General features: G+C 31.7%; 1 protein-coding gene across 2 annotated transcripts in view; it reads left to right on the forward strand.

Moving 5' to 3' along the window:
• Positions 1 to 2,237: 2,237 nt before the first annotated feature.
• The window catches only part of LOC148620159 (netrin receptor UNC5B-a-like), a 47,150-nt gene continuing 36,653 nt past the window's right edge, over positions 2,238 to 12,734 (forward strand). The window contains exon 1 of one of the 2 annotated variants that reach the window (XM_088580785.1): positions 2,238 to 2,589. In XM_088580785.1, the coding sequence (XP_088436911.1) occupies positions 2,517 to 2,589 (73 nt within the window). In that variant the 5' untranslated portion in view covers positions 2,238 to 2,516. The remainder of the gene's footprint in view (positions 2,590 to 12,734) is intronic. The other variant, XM_088580786.1, reaches the window with a different exon arrangement.

Consider the following 12,734-nt stretch of genomic DNA (forward strand, 5'->3'; position numbering starts at 1 on the left):
TTATCAAATCAGTACAAAAAGCTTGTTTTGACAGACAAACCCTCTTCTAATACAATAACACATCAATTTTGACATCCTCGCCATAGCAGTTCTTTGAGCTGCATTTATTTTTAAGAAGTGTTTCTCCTTAAACAAGGTTTATGCTAATGACAAACTTGCCCATTAATAGTTCTTACATAATGTTGGAAAGAATCATGTGAACATCTGGATCTACAAATTGATACTTATAGTTTTATCTTTAAATGGCTTTACATCGATCAATTGAATTGTCTCATAGATACATGCAAGTTTTTTTTAACAATACAGATTGTTTCAAAACAATCATCAAGTCTCTGAAGCGCTAGAGGCATTTTTTCTCCTAAAATTACTGAATCAGTCAAATAATTAATGTATAAAAAACATTTACCAATGGAGTTTTTGCTGATGGTAAGGAAAGGTAAAATAACTTCAGTCGATAAGTTTATTTTTGCAACGAATTTCTTATCTTGAAATACTAGTAACATTACCTGATTTCGAATAGTAACAGTTGAAAGATGATGAAGTTGACATTTACAAAACTAGTTCATGTATGGCAGTGGTGAAATTACAGAGTATGAAAAGCAATAAAAAGTGTTCTTTCATCTGTTATAACAGTATTGAAAATAACAACGCAAAGGGGTGCTAGGTATGACCGCAATCTCACCACATTTCACATGTTTAAAGTTGAAATATCTTTTTTGTGTATCATTGATTCAAAACATCTTATCATTGGTATTAAATGGGTTATTTTGTTTTCGCTATAAAAACATGCATTGTAAGTTTCATAGAGTTTTGTTCACAATACAAGGAGTCTGTGGTTTTTAGCAAATTTTAAAAGATGCAAAGAAAACATCAATTGCTGTTACATGTTTGACGGACGTTATACGATAAACGATAGCCTTAAACCTATTTTATGAAAATTTGAAAATATGGATGAGTAATTCCCCAAAGGTCCGCTTTTTAATACATTAGTGCAACCAGAAATTGCAAATTATGTTAAAGTATCTTTTTTTGAAAGTTGTTTTGATTTATAATGTCTCTGCCCTTTTACATTCTGAAGTTTAATGCTTTTTGTCTAACCAGATTCTAATTCATTATAACGACTACGACGGACATGACAAGGAATGAACAACAAACACTTCAAGGGAAACCAACGTACCAGAAGCCAGGTGTTGTTTCAATTACAGAATAACCAGTTGAATATGTTTTCCCACTGACCTAAATCAACCTTCCTCATTATAACCAATAGACATTGATAAATAGCGCATTTGATTTGCTGTGAAAGCTTTCGAAATCATTTGTCCAGTGGGTTTTGTTATTCGTGGTATCCCGCATGTACATTGCCTGTTTCAAATGGCCAGTAACCAACAAGGCATAAACTTTACATTAAGGTAAAATATAGGGGTCATTATAATGGTAATTGAAATACCTCTTCAAATACTGCCATGCGATAAAGTCGGATAATTTGGTTTTCATTTGGATGATTAAAGTAGCAAATAAGGTGTGATTAGTATCATAAAAGCACACTGACAATTTGCAAACATGAAAATGAAGTGGATTTTGAACACTTAATTTGCCTATTTAGAAAGGAATGGCCTTTGTGAAGAATGTTGTTACAAAGTTCAATGCGTTAGCCTTTTTGCAAAGGAAGTATTATTTGACAATCTTCTACATGTATCGTAAACATAATGTTCATAAAACCATTAAATACATTGTAGTAATGTAAAAAAAAGTTTTTAAATCATGTAGCAACTCAATAAATGTTGAATGGACAAAACAATATGTGTAGTTACACTATATGTTTAAAGTATGAGCAAGAACGTTAATATTTACTCGAAATTAAAGTAACGTTTCTATGCGACATAAAGCAAGACAAGTCCGTATTATCTAAAAATATTATACTGTTTAATGTCTGTTTTTAAAAATCCTCTGTTCTTAATATTGATTGATGTTATTTGTCATTATGATATTTATCATTATATGAGTATAGTGATAGTAGAAAACATCACTACTTAATTGATTTAAAAAAAAAAAACAACTTAAAATAACAGAAAATAACTTAAAATTTTAAGTATTTAATTCTATGTTACTGCTATTGAATACATTTTTTTTCAATGAATTATTAGAAGGTGTCATTTAACAACTAGTGGGCGTAGTTAAGATTCTGATTGGCATGTGAGGGCATTTTCCTGCAGCAACGCCTCTCGTGTGCCTTTGTTATTGTTATTTCACCTAAAACAGCACAGTGGAATAGCCTTACATTTATCGTGTGGATTTAACCAGTATCAGAGTGAACCTTTCTAAAATGTTTTTTCTGTAATTTTGTGTTTTTACTCGGATTTAAATTCTCGATAAGCTGTATACCTCTGCATTTTTGTGTTGAATATGTTGATTTTGTATCATGTAGAATTGTTGAAATAATTTTGGGATAGAGGAAATTAAAGTATTGAGAAATAGCTGTCAATAGGATATGTGTGTACATCAAATATTTTTCACTCATGGCAATTTTAACAAAATCATGGATTTTTATTGGATTTATTGCACTATTTGTTCGAAGCACAAACACGACAGGTAAGCTAAACTTTGAGGTTTTCAATGTTTATTTAAGTTCATACACCTTTATTTAGTGTTTACTTTGTCGGTTTCTTAAGGGTACTTAACTTTTAGTTAACTACTAATTGAAGGATTATTTCTCAATGTCATTATAACATATTGTAAAAACACTTTAATATTTATTTAATGATTTTATATATTGGTATAAAGATGATATATACTGGTTAAGCCAAACGATATTGCCTGACCAGTGGCAGATCCAGAAATTCCGAAAAGAGGTTGGGGGTGGGGTGGGGCTGAAATGACTGGCCTGAGGGGGCAATGGAGTGAGTTTTAAGTTTAACTATTTAATCAACCAAATTTTTCGAACATAAGGTTGCGCCCTCGACTCTCCCTCCTTGACCCGTCTATGCTTATTTCAAAAGATGAAGGAAACATATTCTTTATTACAGCATTATAAATTCAAGTATCTTCCATAGCCATGCATTTAACAGCAGGGATCTTTTTGATTTGTAGTGACTCTTTGTTCATAAAGTGCACTTTCAATCAAAAGGGAAGTCGGATAGTAATCAAGCTAAATCAATGAAGTTTTATACACATGTGCATTGTTCTATTAACAATGAAATATTCACATTTTCTTCATTTAAAAACATTTCCTAACGATCAATTAAATGCGATTTTTAACATCGTCTATAGCATAAGAAATTGTGTTTGCTTTTTTAATATATCTAATCCATATTTCTGTAATATAACGAATCTCACAATGAGAATGAATTATAACATAACGTATTGTTTAGAATAAGCTGATACCATTAAGGTATTCCAGTTTATGTTCATCTTGTAAATGTGAATGGACTTTGATAGCATTATAAATTGGCAAGTTGTAAGGGAAGGGTTTTTTTGTTACATTATATTTGGTGTTTCATGAGTATATGCTGCAAAATATTCTGTTAATAAATATTGAAGCACCCATTGCGACATTTCATATAACAATCTTCAGAAATGGCAATCTGATATATTTGTATATTCAGGGTTATTTGTAACATTTTTTTTTAATTTATAAAATAACTTTTACTAAGAATAAGCGTAATGTAAGTTCTCCCTTTATATATATGAATAGGAATGGATCATCTGTGAAGTAAATTTTATGAATCTTTTCACAGGGACATTGATGGTGTTGTCCTTTGTATATATCGACAAACCAAATTCTCGATTTATCAGTGTCTGTCATCTAGGCTTAAGAATCTCTGTAATTAGTTGGGTGGTGTGGGTCAGTGGGATACATGTTCTAATGATTATTTTATCAGAGTACCAGTAATTGAAGTTACACCTGTTTGTATATGTCTTAACTGCAATGAGACTGACGCATTTGAATTGCAATTTAACAAATTAAAAGTATAGTTACAGAAAGTCAAAGACTGCTAAAAATAATTTTGCTAACATTTACAAATTAATGTAATTTGAAAGACTGGGATGCAAGGAAATTTGTAATAAACCCCTTTAATCAACAATTGACAAAGATGTTAGAAATGAATTGAATGGTGCTTACTATCACGAAAGTGGTAGGACATGGACTATTATCATTTTTGTTCAAGACAATTTTACTTAGTATGAGAATAATGCTTCAAAGGTATTGTGTTGAAGGGCTTAACCTACGGGTTTTTGGTACTGTACTGATGAAATATTTGCAAAAGAGTAAACGACAAGAATTCATTGTTTTTTTTAAGAATGGTCCATGCAAAAACCAGGCAGTTGTTGACACATAACAAATTTTGTTTTCAATATGTTTTCACCCATTTCATATAACAAGTGCATCCTTTCTCAAATTTGAATGTTGATATTGGATTTACTACAACGATAAAAGAGAAATAAATGACATAGAAAGCATTAAAATTCATTGAAAAAAGAAGATAACTATTCAATTTGAGCAAAATTAGGTTGCTTTGTTAGATAACTTTCAAATCATTTTCTAAGCAATCCATTTGTCGATTTCAATACAAACTTTATGCTTTTTGACATACATACGGTATATACATTACATTGGAACACAAATTTCAGTTAGATAAAATTTACCCTGTGCCACCCTTATCATAGGATCTGCCAGATTTTTACATGGACAGCCTCTTAATGGAAAAAAAATCAAGAAAACTAGATATTTACTACACGTTCCCTGCCACTTTTAACATATTTAACAAAGGATCATTATGACATTGGCAATCGTTATTTTTTTAATGATACACGAAAGAAATAAAATCGACTAACATATACCAAATATAAACAAAGTTGGCGTTTTATTTTTCACGAAATTGTGAGGGTGAACTAAAAGATAGGTTGGTAGTTTATATTCATTATTTAATCTAACAAAGTGCCAAATATCTATTATAAACTAAGTTGATTGGATAGGTAAACGAGCCGATCAGGTTGTTCTGATTGAACAAACATTGTGCCTAAGGTCTAGAACGTCAAATTTTACTATTATTGAAAGATTATTATTGTAATCGATTGCTGTGTTTGTATATGAAAACTAAGTTTATTTGGGTTTTCTAGACAGTGTAGATTACTGTGAGATGAATCGACTATCTAATATTGTTTTAAATTCAACGATATTTCACTTACTATTTATATAACCTAGAATACTATCAACATAATAAGCACCTTTTCAACACATATATTGCATTATACCACAAAATGTTGTAATTTTTTTATATAAAGCGCTGGGCCCAAATGTTTGAAAGATTTTTTCGCAGGACGAAAGTTCTCCACTGGATAAATCTATTAAAATCTATACAAAATATCCAGTGAATAACCGTATTCATACCTAAGTCCTAGATTTCACGGGGATCTTCAATCGGACTTGTCTTTTCAAAAGCTGCCCCTCGGTTGCTTTGAAGAAAAAAACTTCCTCAATCTTCCAGAACTTCCATGTTAACCACTGGTGTTAGTTTACTTTGTACCTGTTCAATTGTCCCACTGTGTAATTTTATGGTTCTTTGTACTGAACGACTTTCCATTCGTCCCTTGTTCGTTTGGCATCTACATTGATTTCACAGGGATTTCCTTACGTTTATACCGTTGAAATGCTACTTTTACTTCATTTACGCTCATCAAGGTTGTTTACTTCTTATCACATTAAATACTAGAGTAGTGGAATTTGTTCTCTTTGTATTACACTGTACTCGAAATATAAACTTCTTAAAGTGACTCTACAAAACATTTATCAACTCTTGTCATCTTTGCTAAATACGTGTTTCAGTGAAAGGGATGGCACTGGGTCAGTAGAAAACATTACAAATGATAGTTTTATCAGTATAACAGTGATAGAACTAACACCTGCTTAATTGAAATCACACGAAGAGCGATGCATATGCACATATCCAGAATCTGTAAGGAAAGTATATATATATGCTAATAATATGTAAGTCTGATTTTTATCACAATATTTGGAAGGTCAACATAGCTTTCATAGAAGAGCATTCATTCGTTGTGTTGTTGATTTAAGTAGCAGTCTTTGTAATAATCATGCAAATTCTACAAAATGTGATACACCTTAAAAAAGGCTACATATTTTTATTTTTGTTATTAAGTTGCTTTATAGATCTATATGATGAAATGTATAATTATTCATTCCAATCTGTCTGCTCTTAGGAGATAATCTAAATTGAAAATAGAGCAGTTTCTATTGTGTTCTATTTTTCTATTGTTATTTACAGAGTTATCGCCCTTAGTTATGAATTTTACAGTATATTCTATATAATTTTTATTTCTAAGAGCAAGGGTTATATGAAAAATTACATGTCAGTTTCTGTTGACTATAACAATTTAAACAATATAAAATAAAAATATGTAGGCTCTCCAACCATGAATCACATTTTGCATGATTTTAGGTGGAGTGCTACTTAACTCTTCAGTAATGTCCATATGGAACGTTCTGAAGATGCATAAAGAAAATAACTATATTTTTACCGAACTGTGGGCAAGATATTGAATAGAAACATCGTTTGCATTAAGAATTACAAACATGAGGCCATCAGTGTAGACAAAAATAGCAGTTCAGATTCTTACATCTCTTTCATTTCATGAAAGTGTTCATAATCACAAGTCGCTATCTTAAAAAAATTAGAAAGAGATTTGTCTTGTGGATTTAGATGTTGTCAGTATATCTAATTTTATTGATGTTTGATTAGCTTTCATATTGACTTGTTTTCACTTCACAAATTATGGATTCAATCTTATTTCAGTGAGTAAATTTCGTATAGAAAAGTCTACATATGTATAATTTTTACCGGTCGATATGGGTTCGTAGGAGAAATCACTAGTTACTTCTACCTTCGGTTTCGGTTTGTGTCACATTTAAACGGTCAATGTCTTATTGGCCTATGACTTTTATTATCTTTTATTTTCCTTTTTCAAAGCTGAAGGGATTGAAATAACTTTATATAAAGTCATCACTATGTGTTAGCTAAGGAGGTTATGAGGTTATATAAATTTCGTGCAGTCGAGTGTCAAAACATCATATATTTAAAGTGCCCAAACAAATATAGTGATCGCCTGAATGATATGCAACAAAAGGGTACACCTGTTCCACAAACGAGGGTTTTTAAATTATAAATTGTAGACATTTTCAACTTAATTATAGGGTCCGTATTCGTTGTTCATTTTTGATCTTCAATAGTATTGTGTACTGAAAGACCTGCTTTGAATAGATTGTCGACATGCTTGATATCGAATACATTTTTCTATACCGCATCTTTTATGCGGCTTGATGAATAACCGAAGGGGAACATTTGTATTTTAAGTACCTCTCAATCTAAGAGCCATGCAAAATGGGATACATGCTTCAAAAGCCTACATATTTGTATTTTTATAATATTTTGTTTAAAGTGTTATACTAGACTGAAATTAGCATGTAGCTTTTCATACAATCTTCGATCTTACGCGATATTAAAATGATAAAGTATGTTTTGTTAAATTCAAAATCAATGGAGATAACTCTGTAAATGACATTGGAATACAATTGCAACTATTGTGTTTTCGATTGTGACAGATTGAAATAAATACTTATAAATTTCATCCTATAGACCCACAAAACAACTTAAAATAACCAATATAAAAATGTGTCTTTTTGGGGGTTTATCACATATTGCAGAATTCGCACGATTCTTACAAAAACTGATACTTAATAAAAGTTATAAGAGCTCTTAAATCCTACGGTCTTTTACCTCAAGCGTTAAAATATATGGATGAAATTTGCTGTATCATTTTGAAAAATTGAAAAAGAAATGATTATTTTGGACGAAAGCATTTGGTAATGCACGTCTTTCCGAAATTCAAACCTAATATCATTCATATAACACTAATACATGTTATAATTACTTTGATGTTTAAAATGTCAAAGTGATTGAACGATGCATTGATAAACCCATTAAGGCAGGGAAAGATTAAACAACAGAATGACAATCTCATGTTGTGAAATTACTTGAGACTATAAATATAAATGTTCAATAGAATACATTTCCCCTACTACTGCTAGAAAAAAAATAAATGCTACTTGCACAACTTTTTATGTCAGTTTCAATAATTGCTTTTGCAGCATCAACTGTAAAATTTAATGAGTTGTGCTTTATTTGGCTTTATTTATTTATGTCATTAATACAAAAAAGGTTTGTGACAATGAATGGAACATTAATGCACACACTATTTTTGGTGTTATATTATATAAATAAACGTCTCAGAATGTGATGACTCTATTCGCTACACTGCTCCATCGGATCAAATTGATACAGGGATGATATGTAAACGTATAGAAGGGTCTGAAAAATTCCAAACGATGTTTTAACTGTCATATTTGCGATGCAAATTTTTGGTCGTTCCCTCCGCGGGATTCGAACTGCGACATCTATGGCAAAACCGCCTGCACAAAGTCCAGCACCCTAGACCACTCGGCCAGCTAGTCCATATGAAGTATAGCTTTCGCTGGCCGGGTCATTCCTCCTCGTAGGATTAATCTAGGGCTATAACCTAGTAATCCATGTATGGTAGTACGGGACAGTTCATCTAGGTGTTAATATGTGGGATAGAGGATCAAATTAATGATGCATGTCACAACAAATCAATGTAATGTAATCAATATACGCCTCCGAATGTGACGACTCTATTTGTTACTCTGCTCCATCAAGTTGATACAGGGAAGATAATGTAAACTTATAGAAGGGTCAGAAAAATTCTCAACGATGATGGAACTGTCATATTTACGATACAAATGTTTGGTCGTTCCCTCCGCGGGACTCGAACTCGTACCATTGTGACATCTATGGCAACACCGTTTTTTATATAAAAAAATCTCAAAATGAAAGGAACTAAATGCACGTCCATTAAGATTTTAAGTATTTCAGTTGAAATGATACTTACCCTACAGGTGCACCTGGTTCATGCTCCCAGTTTTCAGTTGGGTCCGAGTGCCTCTTTTACATTTATTTCTTTGCACGTATTATTTTAATTATTTTATTTTTTTTGCGTGTATCTATTTCCCTGTCTGGTCTTTGTCCCAGATTTGCGTTCTTATGATTTTCGCTAGATTCTTGGTTCCCTTCATTACTCTTAGGCATTGTTAACGCTAATTGCAATCATATTGCCATCAACGCTAATCGAGCACTGCGTTGAAAAGCCTTTATTTTATTCACAGTTGATCATATTCAAACTGTATAAGCTTCAAGCAGTTACATTGTTCGGACTATACCACCACCCCCGTCTTGTTCAAGGTATAAATGAAACTACTGTATAGTTTCAAAGTTTAAAATTGTGATTTTACTTACAACTATTAATAAAGCAAGTGTTTTGTTATTCAATATTCTGTCAAGACACAAAAAAACCCAAAAACTTGCAACTTGAATTCCAAACAAAAATGACCTTTTTGACAATTTTGTTTTTGACTTTTGCTTAATGTTTGTCAGTTCGGTGATTTTGTTATTGCCCAGTATAAAGTGAAGGGTATTCATATCGAATTTCGCCAGCGGCACCCATCATATTGCAACTTCATCTATAAAAGCTATCCCATTTCCTATTGCACAAATATAACTTTCTTATTCAAAAATCCTTCCCATTCTATTCTAATCTAACTTAACTTTTTATTCGTCCGTTATTTCTTTGTACTGATGTATACACCATTCTCAACCTCTCATGTAGCATTCTTGATGTTCACCAATTCCAGTCAAGACAAGTGACATCACTTGTCAATAAATTAAGCTTGACGATGCCAAGTGAATTAGTTCTGGTTACACGATAGTTTATTTAATGGTAATATGATATATCGATCTTTATTTCAGATATTAATAAAAGTAAGAAAGTTCACACCATAATCAATTATTCAAATCAAATTAATAAGTATAATGTAATTAGTGACATCCCATTTAATACCTCAATATAAATGCAAGTCAAACATTCACCTCCATTTTCTCAATTTACAAATATAGTTCATGATTTCCTTGTTATTTTTGCACTCAGCATGATTGAACGATATAATGACTATTCCAATAACCTACGTTGACAAAAGCTGATTTAATTTTATTGGGGAATAATTTAATAAGACTGAAGATAAGGTGATCGTTTTTGCTATTTACATCATGATACCATGATTATACCACCTCCATCACCCTCCTTTTCCTCCTCCTCATAATTGAAGGATCAGTCTTTATGAAAATCAGACAGGTGGTGATTCATGCGTGTCAAAAACGCACCGAATTCAGTTTTATTTCTAGTTCAGAAACAGAAACTGATCACATGACCAGTCTTAGTTTTTCATTTGGGGGTTGCGGATTTGAGATAAAATCTATATAGGATGTACATGAAGTTAACACTTTGCAAGAGTTATCGGTCTTGATTTGGTTTGATATCGTCGATTTTAGTGGGAGATGAGATTGAAGTGCAGTTTTCTCAAAAGTATAGATCTAAACACAGAAAAGACTATTATCACATAAAAATATAGCATATGTAGACCAAAAAAAAAAAGCATCGTCTGATCCATGGGTTTTTCTATACCGTGAATCAGTTTACACATGTACCATAAACAGTGTCTTATTTTTACGTGTACTGGTACTTAAATAATGATAATGTTTATGATAATATTAATTATTATTATAAATTATATTTATTTATATTTGAGAGTACCAAAAACTATACGTTACCAACATATTTCATTTTTGAAAGAAACTTCTTTCTGGTATAGTACCGTAAGCACACACAGAATCGTAATGTGTTTGTTCATGGTAAGAAGATAAGAACATGAAGCAATGCATTTAGTTCAAACAGTGTGACGTTTACATAGAGAGTGATAACACTGGTCATCTCTGAGAGTAAAAACTGTAGGATGTGTAACGATCCTTTATGTCGTATCATTATATACAATTTATGATTGACTCGGTGGTTGTTTCTTGAAAAGCAGAAGATGCTTACCCTACGGGTGCACCTGGTCCATGTTCCGAGTTTTTAGTGTTCCGAGTTGCTCATTTACCTGATTATTTTCACGTGTTATTTTGATTATTGCATGTCCTTTGTTGTGTGTGTGTGTGTGTTTTCTTCCCTGTCTAGTTTTAATCCTTGGATTATATATTTTTGATTTCCACTCCAATCTTGATTCCTTTTTATTACTCACTGAGTTTATTATAATTGAAAAGGATATAATAAAATTCAAGTATTTTTAGAGGTTAGACCGACATTTGTATTTTCAGTCACCTTTTCATACTGGATAATGAATTTTGTAAAGTATATTCATACATTGAGATAAAGCTGAAAACTCGGGAATATCATATTTGACTGTGATTTTAAGACAATTCAATATGAAAAATGATTGCATCTGTAACTAGAAACATTTTTGTTGCATAATATTAAAACCAGTATTTGATTTATTCCCGTTTTTGAGTGGGGTTTGTGCTGTTCATTTTCTGTGCGGACTTCTTTGTTCTTTTGTGTTATTCTCTTGGTATTCTCGGTATTGTTTTGTTTAAGGTTACTTCAATTTTTATCAATAATATTGCTTTCTTTTCAACTCATCGGCTTGATAATTTCATAAGAGATGCAACGAAGAGCTAAGAGGGAGGGGTGAACTATGAGAAGCAAATTTGTTAGCGTATATTTATTTGTTGTTGAAACTTTTGGAAGCATACTTGTTATTTTCTTCTAGACGACATTAGACGTTAAAAGAACAACTCAACATTTAGTGGTTTATTCAGAAAGCGAGTGGGTAACTGCAAAATGCAACACTCCTTTTTGTAATTACGTTTGACAAGTTAATCATACAATATTGAATGTATTATTCATCATATAACATGCAGCATTCATCAACGTGGGTTCCCAATTTTAATTTCTAATTTAAGAAATATTTTATCCCTGGATTTTATCGAAGACATGTAGAGTGATTTATCTATAAACAAGTATCTGGTTTTAAGTGTCAGTATCTGTAAGAAACTGGTATTGGTTGAAACTTGGTATGAAAAACTCACCATTTTGAAAGTTTAATTTGACTATTTGCATCATCAAAATCAAAGAAAAAATATAAGATTTTTCATGTCACTTTAGATTTAGTAAATTTAGTTGAGTTATAGTTTCACTGAAATGCATTGAACTTAAACATTTCAAGGGCGGGTAACGTGTCCGTCAAAACATCAATTTTCTAACATTCAATTGTCTTTTCAAATAGAGAAATTATCCTTGAGAGAAATTGAATTGTTCGATCGGTGGGTTTTTGACATGCATGTTCCTGAAATTTTCCATTTTGCCTAATTCTTATTAAAACTTACACCTAAATAATCAACAGAACATATGCATCTGGCACAGTAAGGGGCCACATCTGCCAGTCTATCAGTAAGGAAAGTGATTACGTTACCACAAATATAGTTAGTTTCCCATATACATCATGGTGGTAAGCTGCAGTTTGATATCGTTAATGTCATAACAATACGGACCACAGCCGTAGGGCGATTATTGTGAACATTGTTGTATTGATGAAGTATTATAGTAAAAAAAAGGCATGAAAATTTCACTACATACCCAAGCAGTAAAGTTTCGGAGGGTTTAATGTTTTTCATGTGTCCATCCGTCCGTCAGTACCTGAATAGCCTCTTAAGCTACTGAACAATATTTAACGAAACTCGGTATGTAGTATGGATCCA

Source organism: Perna viridis, chromosome 4 (assembly GCF_037379345.1).
Source record: "Perna viridis isolate PV_CMFRI_1.1 ecotype Kerala chromosome 4, ASM3737934v1, whole genome shotgun sequence".
Classification (NCBI taxonomy): Eukaryota; Metazoa; Mollusca; class Bivalvia; order Mytilida; family Mytilidae; genus Perna; species Perna viridis.